The sequence below is a fragment of the Thermobia domestica genome, chromosome 17 (assembly GCF_964235325.1).
Source record: "Thermobia domestica chromosome 17, izTheDome1.hap1.1, whole genome shotgun sequence".
NCBI lineage: Eukaryota > Metazoa > Arthropoda > Insecta > Zygentoma > Lepismatidae > Thermobia > Thermobia domestica.
Genome location: NC_137470.1, coordinates 119,221,540 through 119,243,238, shown reverse-complemented (window position 1 = coordinate 119,243,238; position 21,699 = coordinate 119,221,540). Strand labels below are relative to the sequence as shown.

General features: G+C 33.4%; 1 protein-coding gene across 1 annotated transcript in view; it reads left to right on the top strand.

Moving 5' to 3' along the window:
- LOC145674667 (uncharacterized) overlaps nt 1-21,496 on the top strand; it is a 271,952-nt gene extending 250,456 nt beyond the window's left edge. The window contains exon 7 of the mRNA XM_081744892.1: nt 21,388-21,496. Coding sequence (XP_081601018.1) covers nt 21,388-21,484 — 97 coding nt within the window. The 3' untranslated portion in view covers nt 21,485-21,496. The remainder of the gene's footprint in view (nt 1-21,387) is intronic.
- Nucleotides 21,497-21,699: the final 203 nt, after the last annotated feature.

The window sequence follows — 21,699 nt, the reverse complement described above, 5'->3', positions numbered from 1 at the left end:
TTTCAAAGTTTCAATTAAAGATGAGAATGGTGATTTGATTGATTTTGGTGGAGCTCGTATAACTGTTTTACTTGCCGTTAAATAACTCAAATTATTATATAATAAATATGGATATTTTTGGTAATATTAAAAGTAAGGTAAGTGATATTAGTGAAGAGCAGTTAAGGAATTTAGATAATGTTGTTAAGAATGAAGAATTTGAAAAATATAAAAGAGAGACACATCAAAATTTAATGAGTCGTACAAATTTTAAATCTGAACTAAATACAATTTTCACAACAAATTATAGATCGTGGATTGATTTTACACAAAAAAGATTAGTTAATATAACTAATGGTATTGATCAACAAGATGCTATTACGTTAAACCAGCTCGAGTTAGTGAAAAGCGATATTAACAACCAATTAGAAAGTGATAGAAACAAATTTGAAGATGTATTAAAATCATTACAAGACACACATATAAAGAAAGATGATATTGAGGTTTTAAAAGGTGAATATATGGAATAATTTAAAAAGACCAATAATAATGTTACTATTCTATTTAAAGCGAAAGTTCCTGTTTCAGAATGTAATCAATATAAGTCAGAAATATCATCCCAATTAAATACACTTACAACAAAACAAGATTTTCAAATGATGAAAAAGGAAACTTTTAATCTAATCTATTTAATCTTAAAGAAACTATAAATTTATTATGTCGATTGAGAACTAGAAATGTTCCAAATCCAATCTTCAGAATATTTAATCTATCTAATGATTATGAGTTTCTCTACAATGGAAAAATAATGCATATGGAATTAAGTTTGGATAGATACGTTTTAGATATATTTTTGAACAATACTTTAGTGGTAAATTTGCCATTAAACATTAAAAAGGGTGATAAAATTATGTTTCAAGCACAAAAAAATTCAGCTATGGAAGAAGGAAAATTATTGGAAGTTATTATGTATATAGAAAGAGAACCTTAATTATTTTCTTTTAATAAATAATGATGTATTGTGTTAAGTGTAAGAAATCAACAGATACAAAAATAGATAACATTAGAATAGAACAGACAAAGAATGGGAGATATGTTAAGAAAGGTATATGTGTTGTATGTGATACTAATAAATCCCAATTCATTAAAAACCCCGATTGACTATATGAAGGTGAAGGTATTAGAGAAGATATTATAGAAGAAATTCATAAACCATCTAGAAAAAATTATCCTAGGTTAAGTGTTATTGTTAAAGGTATTGATGATCTTTGGCAAGCAGATCTTGTGGAAATGGATAGTGGTGTGTTAAAAGGTATTTCCAAAATCAATAAAGGGTATAAGTATTTGCTAACGATTATAGATGTGTTTTCAAAATATGCATTTGCAGTTCCTGTTAAAGATAAGAGTGGTAAGAATGTTACAGAAGCATTTGAATCAGTGTTAAAAGTAAGAAAACCTAATAACTTACAAACAGATCAAGGGAAAGAGTTTTACAATAAAGAATTTGAAGATTTGATGGGAAAAAACAATATCAATCATTACTCAACATATAGTGGTAAAAAAGCTTCTGTTGTTGAAAGATTTAACAAAACACTTAAACAAAATATGTGGAAGAAATTTACTGTTCAAGGTAATTATAAGTGGTTAAAAATATTGCAAGGTTTGGTTGATGAATATAATAACAAAGTACATAGAACAATTGGTTTAAAATCTATAGAAGTTAACAACAAAAATGAGCGAACAATATTAAAGAAAGTGTATCAAAAAGAATATAAGCGTGTTAAGCCCAAATACAAATTAGGTGATCATGTTCGTATAAGTAAGTCGAAAGGGTTATTTGAGAAAGGATATACACCTAATTGGTCAACAGAAGTATTTGTTATTAGTGAAGTTATTCTATCTAATCCACCTACATATAGAATTAAAGATTTAGAAGAAGAGGATGTACAAGGTAGATTTTACGAACCAGAACTATTAAAGACGAAACATAAGGATGAATACTTGGTGGAAAAGGTGTTAAGAAGGAAAGGTGATAAAGTATATGTTAAATGGTTAGGATTTGATGAATCACATAATAGTTGGATAGATAAAAGTAATGTTGTAGTGTAAATATATAATGTCTTTTATGATTATTATTACATAAAAGGTTAGTATGAATAGTGAATCATTCCACTTGTGAATGATGATTGTTTTATTTGTAAGGGAGACTCAATCAACCTTCTAAATAAAGTAAAAGAAAAAGTATGATTATCATGTGGATGGAGATATTTATAAAGGTAAGGGTTATGTAAATATAACTTTTATGATTATTGATCATAAAAGTTTAGCATTAATCTACACTAACCTAATTCTTCATAAAAACGTGCTATCAATATCTAGAATAAACCGGGTTATCAATTGCTATTATTATATATAACCGTTCTACACAAAGGACAAGTGTTATTATTTCCTAACCAGGTAACCATACACTCAACACAGAACACATGTTCGCATGCTGTTTTACACAATTGAGTTTTTGTTTCTTTGCATATTGAACATTCTTCTGAGTTTTCTATTAAGCGTAAACCTGATGAAAGTAACATTAGTTTGTTTCTAAGGCTATCGCTAACATGTCTATTTAATCTTAAGAATTCAACTATATTGATCTTGTCTTTGATTCTCATTATAAAGCTTTCAGAAAAACTCCTATTCCAACAAGTATATACTATCCCACTTAAATCTAAACCTTTGCTTTCAAACTCGAGAATGAATTTTTCGCTTTTATCATCTAAACTAACATTTGGCCAATAAACTTTATTCTGGTATTTTCTCACATGTGTTTCATCTAGTTTCGGTGTAATAGCTCGCCAATTGATAAGAGAATTAAATTCGCTCAAGAAGGTTGTTATTTTCTTTCAATATGACACTTTTTAGAAACTGCATCCCAACAGAGTTTTTCTTTAAAGGTTCTTAGGAATGCAAGTGTGAGCAAATTTGAATGATAAGAGATTATATCCCATTGTAAGTATTCTCTGAATTGTGTACAAAAATTAATAGCTTGTTTCTCTGTATACTTTGTCCAGTTATTTATTTCAGTGAATGCAAGCCAATCAATCTCTTCTTTAAACTCATTAAGAAAATCTTCCGTCATTTGTCGAGCATATTCATTAGTGTAGTAATACCATCTTATATGTTGTCTTACATGTTCTTTATGTTTTAATACGAATTCTGGTTTTAGATGAGAATATCGCCCATACCTTGAATCAAACTTTGGCTCACACAATTCATCCCAGAAAATCATATCGCCATACTTATTAATAATGCTTTCGTGTTTAGTCAGATCTTTTCTTCTTGATAGTCTAACCCAATCAATGTGTTCTTTGTGATTTTCAATAAAAGAAAGTGATAGATTATGTTTAAATGTAACTGGATACCAATTTATCTTGTTTCTGAAAGTATGTAGAAAGTTATCGGATAAATCCTTTATTTCTGAAATTTGTCTCCATTCTTCGACATTTCGATTATTAAGCACATCTATAACTATATTTTTACAAAGTGGATTTTCAAAGTAGTTTACGATATGTTCAGGATTTAATTTTTGAACCATGTCTTTTATAAGTTCAGTTAGTTGTTGTGAACTTGTGGTAGTTGTTCTGTGTTCGTTGATTAAGGTTATTAGTTCTGCTTTTGTAAGCTTTGAATAACCTCGTATACCCTTTTCTTTACATAAGTTTTTCAATTCAGCAACAGTATGTTTAATTAAACTCATAATTACTCTATCGTATATATATAAATTTTAAAAAATAATGATCATTTTTGCTAATTTTCTATATAATAAATATGAAGACATATTTTGATTTATTACATGATAGACTTAAATTAATTCATCATGATCTTAAACTCATAACAGCACTACTAGAGAAGCAAATACTGTTAAAGGAAAAAGAATTATCAATAATACAACAAAAAACATCTGATTTGGATAGTGATGATGAATATAAATATGGTAGTGATGATTATGACGATGATGAATAAGTTTACAAAAATGATGTAATTTTAATATGTGTATATGTAACTTTGATGGGTTATTCTCATAAAAGTCGTGTTCTAATACAACGTGTAATATGTAGACAATGGCAGGAGTGTAGAATGTTAAGCGTTGTATTAGGATATATGGAAGTAAAATAATACAAAAAATGACTAGAAATAATTCGGCGAAGATAAACAATTGAGTAATAGTAAGATTTTCTATATAAAACGATAGAGTAATTATGAGTTTAATTAAACATACTGTTGTTGAATTAAAAAACTTATGTAAAGAAAAGGGAATCAAAAGATATTCCGGATTAAGAAAAGCAGAACTAATAAACCTTCTTAAACAATATGATGATGAACAGATTGGAAATATATTCCCATTTAAAGAAGAAGTATTTGAAGAACCGAAGCCAGCACGTATACCCATCAAAGTAGAATTAGAAGAAACAGCATTTAAACATAGATTACACACTTTCAAAATAAAAAACACAGGTGAATATAAAGATCCTTCTAAATTCCTACGTTCAATTAGCAAACCAGTTAAAAGTATGATTAAAAATGGATTTAAATATTTTAATGCACTTAAGGTAAATATGTCATTCACATGTAACTTCATAAAAGATAAGCAGATTCGAGAACATAATTTTAAAACATCAAATGAAATTATACTTCAATTCACCGATCTAAATGAGTATTATGAAAATGCAACTAGAAAAATTAGAACAGAGATGGAAGAGTTTCAAGGAAAAGGTTCAGGTTGGACTTTGCATTCTGTTAATTATCTTGAGTTAAGAATTAATAAATACGTAGCAATGAATGGATCATCATATATAGAACTTCCAGAAATAATTAAAAGAAGAAAAGCATGCATTAATATTAAAAACAAAGATCAAAAATGTTTCTTATGGTCTGTTCTAAGAGCATTACATCCTGTTAATAAAGATCCACAAAGAGTTTCTAGACAATATGAGCATGAATTAGATAAATATTTTAAAGATATCCCCTTTCCTGTGCAAATTACAGATATACCAAAATTTGAAAATAGAGCTAATATATCTATCAGTGTCTTTGCCCTAGATGATAATGAAAAGGTATACCCACTTAAAATACCTAAACAAAGAAAACAAAATCATTTTCGTCTTTTATATCTAAAGAAAAAAGATAAAACACATTACTGCTTGATTAAAGATTTATGGAAGCTTGTTGGAAGTCAAATAACAAAAGATGGACATAAGAGATTTTTATGTGAGGGATGTCTAGCTAAACATTTTGAATCAGAAGAATTATTAAAACAACATGAAGAATACTGTGGTTTACATTCTGCTGCTAAAATCATTTTGCCTAGAGAGTGGAATAAGATATTAGAATTTGTAAATGATAGGCGTTCTTTAAGAATACCATTCACAATAATAGCAGACTTAGAATCATTACTAAGAGGAATAAGTACATGTCAGCCTGATCCTGAAAGATCCTACTCAAATGCTTATCAACTACATGAACCTAATAGTTTTATTTACTATGTAAAAAGCACTTTGGAATCCTATAAAAGTGAGCCAGTAGAATACATAGGGGATAATGTAGCAGAAGAGCTTATAAAAAGGTTAACAGAAGAAGCAATCAAAATAGCAAAAATATATGATACTTATACACCTATGATTCCATTATCTAAAGAGGAAGAAGAAATATATGAATCAGCCACAATATGTCATATTTGTGAAGGAAGTCTTGAAGATCTACCACGTTTATTAGTAAAGAAAATAGAAGGTTTAAAGATTAAAATTGAGTATTTAAAGAAGAAAATAAAAGGAGGAGCTAAACACTTGGAAGAAGAACATCATCTCAAAATAGAAGATGAGGAGGATGATGGCATAACAGAGATAAAAGAGCAGAGAAAAGAGATAAAAGAAGTCCTAGTAGATTGTGAGAATGAATATAAAAAGCTTAAAAATAGTAGAGAGTCATGTAAAACAAAAGTACATGATCATGATCATTTAACAGGTAAATTTAGTGGTGCTGCTCACTCTTATTGCAATCTAAAATATACAAATCCAAGATTTATTCCTGTATATTTCCACAATCTCTCTAGGTATGATGCACATTTATTTATAAAAAGCTTAGGAGGTGGAGATGAGAAAGAAAAAATAGATGTAATAGCTAACACTGAAGAAAACTACATTACATTTTCAAAAACCATTCGATATAAGGATGCAAAAGGAAAAGATAAATCTATCAAGTTAAGATTCACTGATTCATTCAGATTTTTACTAAAAAGCTTAGCAGAGTTAGCAAAGAATTTAAAGCCAGAACAATTTCGAGAAACATTAAAGTTTTTTCCAATTGATAAGCTTGATCTAGTTACTACAAAAGGTGATTATCCATATGATTATGTTGATTCTAAGGAAAAGTTAAAGGAGCCTGTTCCATTATCTCCAGAAAAATTTACAAACAGATTAACAGGAGAAAAAATGAGTCCTGAGCGTCATAACCTTCATGTACGAGTTTGTAAAGAATTCGATCTGAAGTTAATAGATGACTTTACTGTTCATTACAACAAAACAGATGTTCTTCAACTAACATATATTATTGAAAATTTCAGAGATACAGCTCTTAAAACATATAAATTGGATCCAGCGTGGTATCTTACCGGTCCTGGGTTTTTCTGGGATGCAATATTAAAGATGACAAAACAAAAACTAGAATTATTAACTGACTATGACAAATTACTATTTATAGAGAAGGGTATAAGAGGTGGAATCTCTCAATGTTCAAATCGTTATGCAGTTGCTAATAATAAATACTTAGATAACTTTGATAAGAAGAAAAAGAGTTCTTATATAACTTACATGGATGCAAATAACGAGTATGGTTGGGCGATGAATCATCACATGCCATATGGTGGTTTTCAATGGATATATGTTAATAAGTATAATGAGAAACATTTAGCAAAAACAATACTAGAAACAAAAGATGATTCTGAAGATGGTTATATTTTAGAAGTTGACTTAGAATATCCAAAGGAACTCCATAATAAACATTCAGATTTTCCCTTAGCTCCAGAAAACTATATTAATAACAAAAAACTTCCAAAGCTATTGACAACTCTATATGATAAAGAGCATTATATACTACACTATCAAAACCTTAAATTCTACTTGTCACAAGGAATGAAGCTTAAGAAAATACATAAGGTAATAACTTTTAAACAATCAGCCTGGTTAAAGAAATATATAGATCTAAATACTAATATACGGTCACAAGCAAAGAATGAATTTGAGAAGGATTTTTACAAGTTGGCTAATAATGCCGTTTTTGGTAAAACTATGGAAAATATAAGAAAAAGAATAAATGTAAGATTAGTACATAATGAAAATTTGTTAGAGGATTTAGTAGCTAAACCTAACTTTAAAGATAGAACGATATTCTCTGAGAATTTAGCTGCTATTCATATGTATAAAACTAAAATTGTATTTAACAAGCCTATCTATGTAGGAATGGCAGTACTAGATATCTCTAAAATATGCTTGTATGATTTTTACTACAATGTTTTGAAAAAGAGATATGAAGACAATGTAAAATTGTTAATGACTGATACTGATTCTGTTATAGCACATATAGAAACAGAAGACCTTTACGAAGATATGAAAGATATGTATGAATATTTAGATACTTCTGATTATAAAGAAAACAATGAATATGGATTGAAATTAGTTAATAAAAAGGTATTAGGAAAATTTAAAGATGAATTGAAAGGTGTTGTAATAGAAAAGTTTGTCGGTCTGAAATCAAAAATGTATGCTATTAAAAAGAAAGGAGATCAGGATGGACCGATTAGAAAAGCAAAGGGTATAAAGAAAAGTGTAGTTATAAAAGATATATCATTTGAGGATTATGAAAACTGTGTTTTAGAAAAGAAAGAGTTATATAGAATACAAAATCATATTCGTAGTAAAAAGCATAATGTATATTCGGTAGAAGAAAACAAGTTAGCTTTAAGTGCTTATGATGATAAGAGATATATATTGAATGATGGTATACATACTCTAGCTTGGGGTCATTATAATATAGAATTAAGGAAAGAAGATTTGATTCCTAAGTTAAAAGAGTTATATGATCAATATGCTAAGAGTAGACAAGAAAGAGAAATACAACGAAGAGAAGAGTTAAGTTAGATGTAAGTAATTTTAGATGTAAGTAATTTTAGATGTAAGATTTAGATGTAAGTTTTTATCATTTAAAATGTGATAAAAGCAAGTACACAAGGTACAATACTCAATATACTTTGCGCTCTGTAACTTTGTTTAAGTGCTATGGTCAGTGGCGGGTTTGGGGTAACTTTGTTTAAGTACTATGGTCAGTGGCGGGTTTGGGGTAACTTTGTTTAAGTACTATGGCCAGTGGCGGGTTTGGGGTAACTTTGTTTAAGTACTATGGCCAGTGGCGGGTTTGGGGTAACTTTGTTTAAGTACTATGGTCAGTGGCGGGTTTGGGGTAACTTTGTTTAAGTACTATGGCCAGTGGCGGGTTTGGGGTAACTTTGTTTAAGTATTATGGTCAGTGGCGGGTTTGGGGTAACTTTGTTTAAGTACTATGGCCAGTGGCGGGTTTGGGGTAACTTTGTTTAAGTACTATGGCCAGTGGCGGGTTTGGGGTAACTTTGTTTAAGTACTATGGTCAGTGGCGGGTTTGGGGTAACTTTGTTTAAGTACTATGGCCAGTGGCGGGTTTGGGGTAACTTTGTTTAAGTACTATGGTCAGTGGCGGGTTTGGGGTAACTTTGTTTAAGTACTATGGCCAGTGGCGGGTTTGGGGTAACTTTGTTTAAGTACTATGGCCAGTGGCGGGTTTGGGGTAACTTTGTTTAAGTACTATGGCCAGTGGCGGGTTTGGGGTAACTTTGTTTAAGTACTATGGTCAGTGGCGGGTTTGGGGTAACTTTGTTTAAGTACTATAGCTAGTGGCGGGTTTGGGGAGAAAGTGCGTCAGAACTGGTATCAATGATACTACTGATGAATGTTCCAACTATCTTGTATCTTTAATGTTAGCTGTTATGCATGCGTTGAGAGAGAATATATGGCGTTTTGTCACTGAATCAAAATGTAAATACTAATTTTAAAACTATTTTTCTCAATACGAAATTGCTCAATCACTAGGAATATCCTTCTCAAACTTTCACCTTTACATACTGTATGTTTGGATACAACAGCTGTGATTGATAGCTTATCATCTGCAACCCAAAATCTGAGTTTCATACTAGCTTTTTAAAGAATAATATAACGATTTTTTAAAAATTATTTTTAGATTTTTTTTCTTTCCTATCGATCTATTCATTCCATCTTTACCTTAAATACAATTCAATTCTACTCAAGAATACATGCAGAATGTACAGTCAGCGACTGTAAAAAGTGGAGGATGGATACATAAGAAATGATAGCTTTTTCCAGTAGCAGAATAGTTTCATTGTATGTCTGATAGTTGGACAAACAACATGACAGCAAATACATGCCCGAAAACATACCATGCCAGGATATTCATCCATTTGGAGGAAAAAGTATTTCTATCTGAGAGCATCACTTAGAGAAACAACCACGAGATAAATCTGCAGAAATTCCATTCACTTTAAGATCAAAGAGATATGAATTAAAGCAAAGGAAACGAAAAGAATAATACGCATCATGTAGAGACCGAAAAAGTATGGAAAGCTAAACAAAATGAGAAAAGAAGGAAAGAGGGAAAGGAAATAGCAAAAGACATGGGAATAAATTAAATTTTAACACTTAAGGATAAACAATCTCCGTCTTTCCCCCTACCCCCTGTATTGTCTTGTTTTTCTCCCTTCATAGGATAAATCTCTTTCAGTATCAAATGCGAACATCAATTATATTGTTTATTTCCTTGAAAAAAAATGCAAGTCAGTCTAGACTGAGACTCGAACACAGAATCCTGAGAAAGACAGTCACACACGGTACCCACTTATCTACATAGGCTCTATCGAGTGTGTTTATAATTCAACCATTACACGCGCTGTCATCAAGCGTGTTAAATCAGCCATTGACGGTGAGTTACTCCAGTTACACTTGAAGTTAGAATTTCATTTACGGCCTTTAGCTATCTACGGCAACAGGCCCCATGTTTTCATTAAAAGCATTTGTGCTGTAGATTAACATCAAGAATAAATTAATCTATTATGAATTAATAATCCCTTGGCTGCACCAATACACACAAACAACACACAGACACACATACATCGTATATATATATATATATATATATATATATATATATATATGTGTGTGTGTGTTGTATATATATATATATATATATATATATATATATATATAATCATATAATCGGATTGATTAAGGATTAACTGAGTTATCTCGTAAATTTACGAAACGGGTCTTGAAGGAAGTCCTCGCAAATAATGACATCTCGTACGGTTGTTACGTAACACACGCACTATAAATAAAGCTTCAAAACCGTACGTTACAAGTTGTGGTGTGGGCAAGTCGGTAGTTTTTTTTTGTTCTTGAGTGGGCAGTGCGGGTTCGAGTTTCGAGTACACCGATTACTTTTTCTCTCAAAATACATTTCTATATTTTTATATATATTATTATTGTTTTTTTTTGCATTTTTTTGTAAATTATCTTAAATTATTTGGGGTTAAGTAAAGTCAGGAAGGTTAAAACACATATATATGATTGCTTTCTCGTATGTGCAGTCGAGAGATGGAGGGGGTCGCTGCGACTCACCACCCACCGGGACCCACTGTGACCCACCGATACACTATGACTTAACAACGCATTACGACCCACCGACCCATTTTGCTCAGTGGATTACAGACAGCTTCCAAACACTAGTGAATTTGTCTACGTCTTGCTTTCAAGCCATGCTTTTTGTTCTTTTTTCATTTTTTTCTATTGAAAAAAGTGCTTCAGGCAATTTTAGATATTGATATTTGCAATTGTAATAATAGCAATAGGACTTATTAGTTACTTTGAGACGCAGCCTGTGACTTTTTAGAGGAGCTAACTACTGGGAAAAAATGTTTGAATCATGTGTAATAGATGAATTATTATATAAAAAATTGAAATGAAAATGGAATGAAATCTTTATGTTTAACATCCCACGACTATCCCGGTGAGGCTAAAGGAGACGGTGATAATGAGAAATGAATGAAATGGTGGAATGAAGAAAGTGGGAGGAAACGGGAGTACCCCGAGAAAACCCACGAGCACGGTGTTTGTCCACCCATATATTTGTGTGTGAGGGGTAATACATTATGCAGGGTGCGAAATCCCGGGGGGGACGGGAGGGATTTCCCCCCACCAAAAATTTTATACTTGCGTTTCCCCCCCACCAAAATATGTAAGGGGGGACACCTTAATATGAAAATATAAGTAGGTCTATAATGAAAATTTTTAAACAAACAATAAATTTGAATGCATGCCTGTTTTTCAAAAACGTAGTTTAGTTGTAAAGATATCAGGTGTTTAACTTTGTCGGCTGTTTCGTTGTGACGAGATGGAGACCTTTATTCTCTAGCGTACCAGTTGCGTGCAAAATTGGCAAAATTTCTTGAAGAGTTGACGAACCTACAAACAGGTTTGCGGATAAGCACTTGCTTTTATATGTAGCATATGTGGACGAAGAAAATAACCATTGTTGTTGTTTTTATAAATTAGTGCCTGTAGAAAATTCCGATGCAAAATTCCTTGAAGAGAAAATTATTCACGCGTTTTCCGAATATGATATATTTTTAATCTGAAAGAAAAGCTTGTTAGATTTGGTTCTGACGGGGATGTAGTGTTTACTGGGAGAAACAAGGTGTTGCTGCCCAAATTAGAAGAAATGTCGACCAGTGCCTAATTAGCGTACACTACATGGCACATCAAATGGATCTTGTATCTGAAAGAGTTTTTTATGTTGTGAATGCTATTCACAACTTTGAATATTTGTTAGGCGAACTTCATACAGCTGCAAAACTTAAAAGTATCTCGACAGTCACAGATGCCGCAGGAATGCTAAAAATCAGAAGATTGTTTCACATACGTTGGATTTCAAATGTGGAGCATGTATTATTTGCAGTCTTGACATATTTTTCTTGTATAATGCAATTCGTACTTTTGGGGTATGAAAATGCTGACCATTTCAACAGAGATAGTTTTAAACTAAGTGGTATTTACAAAAAAAAAAAAAAAAAAAAATCTGTTGGAGAAAAAGAACATTCTATTGCTCGGTTTTCTTCTGAATATTGCGTCCATTCTGTCTAATATTAGTAAAACGATGCAAAAGGAACCAGTTTCGTACAATGAAATAGAGCAAGAATTGAATCCTTAATCCAAGCTCTGAGAGAAATGCATATGAAAGATGATGTCTACCAAAGTCTTTGTATTAGTGCACTGCAGACAAGCGTCTGATACAGGGAGTGATGATAGTGAGTTTGATCAAATAAGGGGGAAGGTAATCCAGGGTTTAGTAGAAGACGTGGAAAAAAGGTTTCTTTCTAATGATGTCCTAAAGTGCTTTTGAGTGTTTGAAAATAAAGATCGTAATAACATGAGTGGTTTATACGGTAACATAGACTTATATAAAGAAGCTGTTTGGATTAAATCCTGATACTACAGTGTTAGAATGGCTTGGTTTGATTTAGTTTAACGTCTTACGATTATGCCTGCTAGGCTAAAGGAGACGTGAACCTACTGATTATAATGGAATCCGACCACTTTGGTCGTTCAACTGTATACCACCGGGAATCGAACCAGGACCACGTTAACCGAAGTCAAGCGTGCTAGCCACTAGACCAAACGGGGGTTCTACAGTGTCAGAATGGAGAGAGTACAAGTCAAGTTCTAAGTCGGTAAATGATTTTCAAGTTCTTAAAGACTTAACGCGGAAAGTTCGTACTGTGCCATTATCAACTGCTGCCTGTGAACGTGGATTCATATTAAAAGTTTCGAAAGAACCCGTATGTTGGCGAGTACCTTTCAATCTTTATTAACAATTAAACTCAGTGGATCTCCTTTAAAATTATGGGATGCTGTTACTGCTGCTCATACGTGGGCTTTTTCTGGCCATCACATGTTCAACTCTCGTTACACACGGAAAGAAAGTGAAGTTTAATCTTACATTTTTTCTCTAAGGTAAGATACGTTATTGCAAACTATATTTTAGGTCAATAAATACAGTAACACAATCATTCATTACTCGTATTATTGTGGCTCTCTCCGCTGGTCTACGGGCTAGCATTCGCGCACCATCTTCGGTGCACGGGGTCCCGGGTTCGATTCCCGGTGGAAGCGCCTTACAAAAATTTGAACGATTCCACTTTGAACTGTAAGTCCACATCTCATAGCTTCGCTGCTGAAAAGGGACACTAAATTTAAATAAGCAAATCAATCGTATTGTTGTATTTGTGCTTTCATTTTCTAAGGTTTAACGTCCTACGAATATTCAGTAAAACTAAGGAAGACGGTCATGATGAGATAGATAATAATGGTGGATTAAGATAGTGGAAGGAGGCGGGAGAACCCCGAGAAAACCCACACACAATTGTTTGTATACCACAAGCAGAATTTGGCGCGAGCTAGGATCCAGCCAGGGATTCCACGCACCTGAGGTGAGCGCTCAACCACTGAGGCAGCACGGTTTTTTGTTGTCTATCAAGTATTTGTATTAAAATCATATTTGTTATTTATAATAATATATTCTTGCTAATAATACAATATAAATACGTAGTATTATTTAGACTTACATAAGTGACCGGATATCTGAGCGACCAAACTGAAACACTAAATACTTAGCGAAGAAAGGGGAATTTCATAAATAATAAAAACTATGCTCTGACTCTACTGCTCATGGGGATCTATGGCTGGCCAGGTAAAGCGCTTCAAGTTAGTAGTTCTAATGTTTGGTTAGGACATCGGTTCTCAGGGACTATTATTTCTGGCTTATAGATCTCTACCGCATTTTCGTGAATGCAGTCTTCAATATGATGGTAAACACAAGGGTACTGTGGTCCCACAGGACTCTAACCCTGGACCATACGCACCGTAGTGTATATTAAACGCAGTAGATATGTTATCAATTTTGGTTAAATGAATAAATAACATTAAAGCATTTTTAAATAATAATGTCGACTAGTTTGAATATTTATTATTATTATTATTATTATTATTATTATTATTATTATTATTATTATTATTACTAATAATAATAATAATAATAATAATAATACATTAAAATTTCAACTTTTTGGAGGCTCCACGAAGCATTAGTATGGATCGCTGAACTTCTTCCACCCCACCATTTTCAAATGATTTCGCACCCTGCATTATTGTCTTATTTTGAATTATTTTACCTTCAAACTCTACGTACTGTTGCCTAATTTTATCCACCCAATATGAATGATCTAATTCGCACACTGGGTTCTTTTATATCAGATTACTTTGAGGCAGTGTCCAAACAGTGGGCAATATTTTGTTATAATTCTAAGAACATACCGTAATGCCATTGATACCAGGTGAAGTTAAAGAAAATTTTTAAATGGGATTACAATTTCGATTCCATTCTGTTTATGACGTTAATGTATTAGGACGATACACTTACTGCCATTTGCTACTTTTATGTGATATACGTAGCAGACAGTTTTCCTTACATGTGTCTCAAAAATATTTTTTGATTTTGTTTGTGCTACAATGCAGTTTGTTTAAAGTAAAGCGGTTTATAAATGAAAAGTAAGAAAAAGTTTAAGAAAAATACAGAACTGTTTCATTATTATATTATTATTATTATTATTATTCATAATAATAATAATAATAATAATAATAATAATATCGATAATTTTGAAACATTAGAATTAAGTGCTTAGGAGGATTCGTGTTTTGCCCCATCCGAAAAGAAAACTTGAATACGTGCCTGCACTGAATGATAGACGTATGAGTCATGGTGTAGACGGGCGTGCTAGGCGATAGAGTCCAGAGCATCAAAAACAGACACAACCTGCAGTTCTTCTTGCCGATTGATCCTACTTTTTACCTGCAATGATATGTCGGATAATACGGTATGTGGAATAAATACGGAAACGGTCTTCCTCGTCCCCCTGCCTCCCTCCCCCCCAATGTTGAAGACAGATTTGTGCCGCTGGTTTCAGGCTCCTCGACCCTGAACTTTTTTTTTAACATTCTGAAACATTGAAATTTGTTTTACCGGCACGAATACACGAATATATATTGCTCATAGATACGTCGAAAACGAAGACATTAATGTCAAATAATGTTAACACGACAAGTAAAGTTCGATGTGACTGCACTGGCCCCAGACGATACTGATTGTTGTTTGAAGCGAGTAAGGCGGCACGTTTAGAGGGTGGCAAACAACTGAAAATAAAAGCTCCTACGAAGTAAAATGCCAAACTGAATTGAAACAGGCCTTCCTGAACGTGTTCAAGATTTCAATACCGACTCACTAATTTTTTTAAATAGTATTTCGTACAACCTACCTTACTCTCTAAAACCGCGAGTCAAGTCAGATAGGCATGTCTACTGCGATACTGGAGTTAGTAATTGCACACGACAATCATAATAGTAAAGGCGGTCTTAAGACAGGTTTAAAATGGCGGCGTGATTTTCCTAAATTTCACTAATCGTTTCCAAGTCCTAACACACTTACATTAGATATGATAATAGCCATATAAGAATGTTTTTGACAGTGAAAGTGTAAAAAAAAAAAAAAAATGGAACTTGATGGGTATTCCAATTACGACCGTATTTACTATTATGACTTGACGCTAATAATAGCGATGCTATGATTGGATCCAGAGATAATAACAAAAGCGCGATGAAAGAAAATGTTTTGGCCGTCGCGTCGCCAGGTCGTGTAGTGGCTTAAAAAAATAAAACTACAGAAAGGGTACTGAAAGGAATAGGGAAATGTGCTTCTTAGTTGACCATTGAAAAAGTAATTAAATCATGGTATATGTCGCGAGAGTAACTTTGTGTTCAGTGTTCAGCAACATTTTTTTTATCTCTATAATGTTTTGAGTGTTTTTTTTTTCTGTCTGATGAGTTAGACAATTAGGTAAGACGCTCGACTTCTAACTGGCTAATCCATGTTCAAATCTCCCTGCAGCTAACCTTTTTTTCTCCCACTACCGAAATCAACACCGTGTGTTGTGTTGATTTAACACAAAAAGTGGTAGTCACGTTGGGTCACCGCATTGTCTTGAACATGGGCGGAGTTAGGATTGCCTGCTGGGGGGACAGACCTTTTGGTCGGTCTCGACCTGTGGAATACTTCCTAGACGAGTGTGGAATTAATATGAATAACTCACTTTTTGTCTAAAAGTTGGGGGGGGACAATACCCTCCATCCCCCCATAGCTCCGCCAATGGTGTTGAATCAACACAGATATTTTTTTACTGTACAGGACATACGTTGTAAAAAGTAAGGTTAAGGACACATACAAAAGTTATCCAGGGCAGGGGTTCGAATTCACAAATACGTGAAGAAATTTCATTTCCTCAGTCAAAATTAAATGTGTTGTAAGGCAACTTTAATATTGACAATAAAATGCGAAGGAACCAAAACTTAAATTCAATTATAAATGTCGGACTCAAATTACTGTAGGAAATTAAGGAGTGATCACTAGAAACAACCGAAAAATTAAACATGAAGTAATAATTTAATAAAAATCAGCTAACAAGGCTATCACACTTAACTTTATTTTTTAAAAAAACGCAGAGCAAACGTAACGGTTTCAATGTTCTAACACCTTAATGTGTCATCCGAGTAACATCGGAAACGTTACATTTGCTGTGTGTGTGCTTTAAATTCAAAAACTGTGTTTGCAATTTCGAGACAGGAGACGAGACGAGACACTTCAATAGACGTCTCGTCTCGTCTCGAAAACGAGACGAGACACGGAAAATAGCTAATTTGGACCACTTCTGGCTTGAGTATGGAGTTAACGGATGAGATGGACTTATTCTTTGGATGCAGAATCAATGGCAAAAAATCACTTCCCGATATCACTTCTATCTTTGCTCTGGTATCTGTCACACACACGGATGAAACCACTCTATGAGACTTCCGACTTTTATGCACGGCACAGTTTGGAAGTTAAAAACTTGTCTAGTTCCATAAATATTATTAACACTAACATATCAATGATACTCTTGTGTATAATTTAAAAAGTTAACCGTGAAATTTACGCCGGATTGGAAGCAGTTGTGGGAAGGCCTCTTGCTACATCAAATTTGTGGGTGTTCAGGTAAAACCAATATAATCTTAGTATTTTACATCGCGTTAATAACGAATAGGTCATTTCTACTGTATATCAACTTCACGGACAAAAGCGACTCGTGGCTTAACGCAAATCCATTTGTTGGTTCTTCAAGGTCAATACATCAACAAAATAGCTGTACTAGCAGTACACGCGACCCATTACTTCGACAGAAGAGGCAAACACACGTGTTTATGTATAAAAGACTAATTGCCTCAGGCACTTACTAGAAGCTTTGACTGCGTGGAAGCAACATAGCAATGTTCTATGACAAAGAACGCTGTGCTATGTAAAAAAGAAAAAATGCTCTGGGTTGTGTTATCTGTTGTTGTGTATGAAATACGAGTTTGTTTGTGTGTCTGTCTGTGTGCGGCCTGGGAATCAGACGAGTTGACCGAAAGTTACTAAACTTTGGTCACGGATACTTTATCCAGGCTCCAGACCAGAACGAAGCGTTTTTTTCAATTCGAACCAGTTTCTCAGGGGAAGGGAGCGTTTACCGAGACATGTAAAAACATTAGAAAATGACCGGTTTTTGTGTTGAATTTATAGTTAGCGCCGTCGCTGAGAACAATGGTGACACTTTCATTAGCGATGACTTTGAAAATAGGCTACCATTGTATGCGGGTCGGTGTCACCCTGGGGGTGGGGTAGCGAAATATATAAAAAAAATATTCCAAAATGACCAATATTAGTGTCAAATCCTTAGTTTTCACGGTCGCTGAGATAAATGTTGATTCTTCCAGAGGCGTTGACTTTCAAATACAGGCCAATCGCCTGCGGGCGAGAGGCGTTCTTTTAAATTCCGAACCAGGGGGTCACAGGGGGCGTTTACCAGGATATGTAAAAGTATTAGAAAATGACCGATACCTTTTCGTTTCGTTGTTCAGTTTGTTTGCGTAGATATTTTATCTCACCCATGCGAAAAGTGTGTATTTCAGCTAGTTATTAATAAATGCAAGAAATAAATTATTAGTAGTATACAGGGTGGCCCAAAAATAAGTTTACAGTGCCGTACTGATCAGTTCATTGCATTTTATATAATCTCTTATTGTTATCCATCAGATAGACTTAGTTTCTTTATTATTTGTTCTTAATGTGTTTTACTTACATCTTAAACTCGGAAGAGCCGAAGCAAATAAACTCATAAACTAGAATGTTATGCTTGATCAATGAAGAGGTGTATGCCTACTTTTGGACTACGTGAATAGATAGGAGTGTATTTTGAAAGAAAGAAACGAAAGTGTAAACATACATAACCGTATTTCACTTTATATAATCTATCCTAAACCACGGTCATTAATCTAAGATAATGTAGGAAAAAATGCAAGAAAGTAATTAATAATAATAAATATGAGCATATCAAAATATATTTTGAAAGGAAAAGGGTCCCCTGGCAGAACTTATTTACTCCAGATGTCGAAGCGTTAATCAGAGTTGGAGTGGGTCAAGTAGGTCAACAGCATCTGACCCACTGCGACCCACCACCCACTATGACCCACTCTGAACCTTTGTGACCAACTCCGACCCGCTAAAACCCATCGTCATCAACTCTGACCCATGATCCACGCTCTCTTTAAAACTAAATAAAGTTTACAATTGTAATAAAACAAGGCTATGAAATTATCACTAATCGGAGTTTGAATTTCCACGGTTCAACGCTCAAGCACCGCTCTGTTACAATACGGGTGGATTTGATCTTTACGATATACAATGATAAAGTGTTTGTCATGGGCCAAATTGCGATGAATTTAACTTTAATTATCATATATAATTATTTCTTTGTTGACTTACAGACATTTTCAGTGGAAAATAGGATGAAATTTGAAAGTCTCAAATCAAGGTAAAGTAGACCAATGTAAAGAGAAGTCTAAAATTGTCCATATAATTAAGCATCCCGTACAAATTTAAAATTCCCACGTAATTAAGCTTGCAGTACAAATTTTATGTAAATTTTCCTCACAACTTTATGACGTGATATCCTTATGCTGTAACGCTCCATACATAAACACAAGTTTCAGCAGTTATTATAATAAAAAGCTGTAGATGTAAAATGCATAAAACTGTAGTTTTTATTTCTCAACAATTGCTTTTCAATTTGTTTCTGAAGTAAGATTGATCGTTTTCGATTATTTTTAGAAATCAACCCTATATATAGAAAATGCTCCGTCCCAATAAAAGAGTTTTAAAAATGATATTGAGATCAGGGCCTAACTATGTATATACCAAATGTCATTTCAGTTGACTTTGCAATTTGATCATGACGATCACACACATATAGTTATATTCAATGTTTTATATAATTATTCGTACATTATAGGTAATTCACATTTTTTTCTCCAGTAGTTAGCTCCTCTAAAAACTCGCAGGATGTGTTTGAAAAGTCAAGAAGTAAGTCCTATTGCTATTATTACAATTCCAAATATGGTCAATTGCCTGAAGTTCTGCAAGAGTGCCTGAAATTCTTTCTTCAATAGAGACAAATGAAAAAAGAAGAAAAAGGGAGGCCTTGAAAGTAAAAGGTAGACAAATTCACCAGTGCTCAGAAGAAACTGTCTACAATGCACTGAGCAGAATGGGTTCGTAAGTCAGAGTGGATCAGTGGGTCAGTATGGATCAGAATGGGTAGTTGGGTCAGAGTGAGTCACGGTGGGTTGTATATCACAGTGAGTCACATCCTGTTGACCCATGACCCACTTACAAATCTTGACGCAATTGACCCACTGACTCACTCCATCTCTGGACTGCACACACGTATAAAGCAGTCATATATTTATCTTAACCTTCCAGACTTTACTTAACCTCACTAATTTAAGTTAATCTACAAAAAATGCAATAAAGCAATTATTATTGAAAAATACAAACATATAGGAATGTATTTTGAGAAAAAGAAAAACCAAAATGAACCAGACGAGATTTGAACCCGCGTTGCTCCACTCAAGAAACAGATGTTCTACCGACTTAGCCACGGCAGAACTTGTAATTTTTGGCTTTGAAGCTTTATTTATATTACGTGTGTTACGTAACAACGCTACGAGATGTCATTGCTGTCCTTCAAGACCCGTTTCGTAAATTTACGAAATAACTCATTTAATCCTTAATCAATCCATTTATCTCTATATACGTATATACGATGTATGTGTGTGTGTTTGTGCACCCAAGAGATTAATTCATAATAGATTAATTTATTCTTGATGTTAATCTACAGCACAAATGCTTTTAATGAAAACATGGGGCCTGTTGCCGTAGATAGCTAAAGGCCGTAAATGAAATTCTAACTTCAAGTGTAACTGGAGTAACTCACCGTCAATGGCTGATTTAACACGCTTGATGACAGCGCGTGTATTGGTTGAATTATAAACACACTTGATAGAGCCTATGTAGATAATTGGGTACCGTGTGTGACTGTCGTGCTCAGGATTCTGTGTTCGAGTCTCAGCCTAGACTGACTTGCATTTTTTTTCAAGAAAATAAACAATATAATTGATGTTCGCATTTGATACTGAAAGAGATTTATCCTATGAAGGGAGAAAAACAAGACAATACAGGGGGTAGGGGGAAAGACGGAGATTGTTTATCCTTAAGTGTTAAAATATAATTTATTCCCATGTCTTTTGCTATTTCCTTTCCCTCTTTCCTTCTTTTCTCATTTTGTTTAGCTTTCCACACTTTTTCGGTCTCTACATGATGCGTATTATTCTTTTCGTTTCCTTTGCTTTAATTCCTCTCTTTGATCTTAAAAGGAATGGAATTTCTGTAGATTTATCTCGTGGTTGTTTCTCTAAGTGATGCTCTCAGATAGTAATACTTTTTCCTCCAAATGGATGAATATCCTGGCATGTTATGTTTTCGGGCGTGTATTTGCTGTCATGTTGGTTGTCCAGCTATCAGACATACAGTGAAACTATTCTGCTACTGGAAAAAGCTATCATTTCTTATGTATCCAACCTCCACTTTTTACAGTCGCTGACTGTACGTATGTAAAAATCTAATACAAATATTTATAATTTTGTTTCATGTAATATGCTAAATGACTATAGATTTAGAAGTGAATTAATAAGATGTTGAATATAAGTAATATTAAAACAGTTAATTCAATGATCAAACATATTTCAGAATACCCGAATTCGGTACAATCTTCATGAATTCCACTCGAGACTTCAACTTGGAGTGCAGATATAAATGGACAACTTCTCCAACATTGGTAAGATAAGTCATATGATGCTTCTAAAATAACAACGACGTATCTAGAATTGCAATTATTTTCACTTTTGTTCTGTCAGAATATTCTAGAAACTCCCTTGTAACCAGTGAGAGAACCATTGGTTTATGTTTTGCGGAGATAAGTGAAAATTTTATTTGAACGCAGGAAGTGCTGAGGCTTAGATATTGTTGCAAAATTTACGCCTTTATTTATATATTGACATA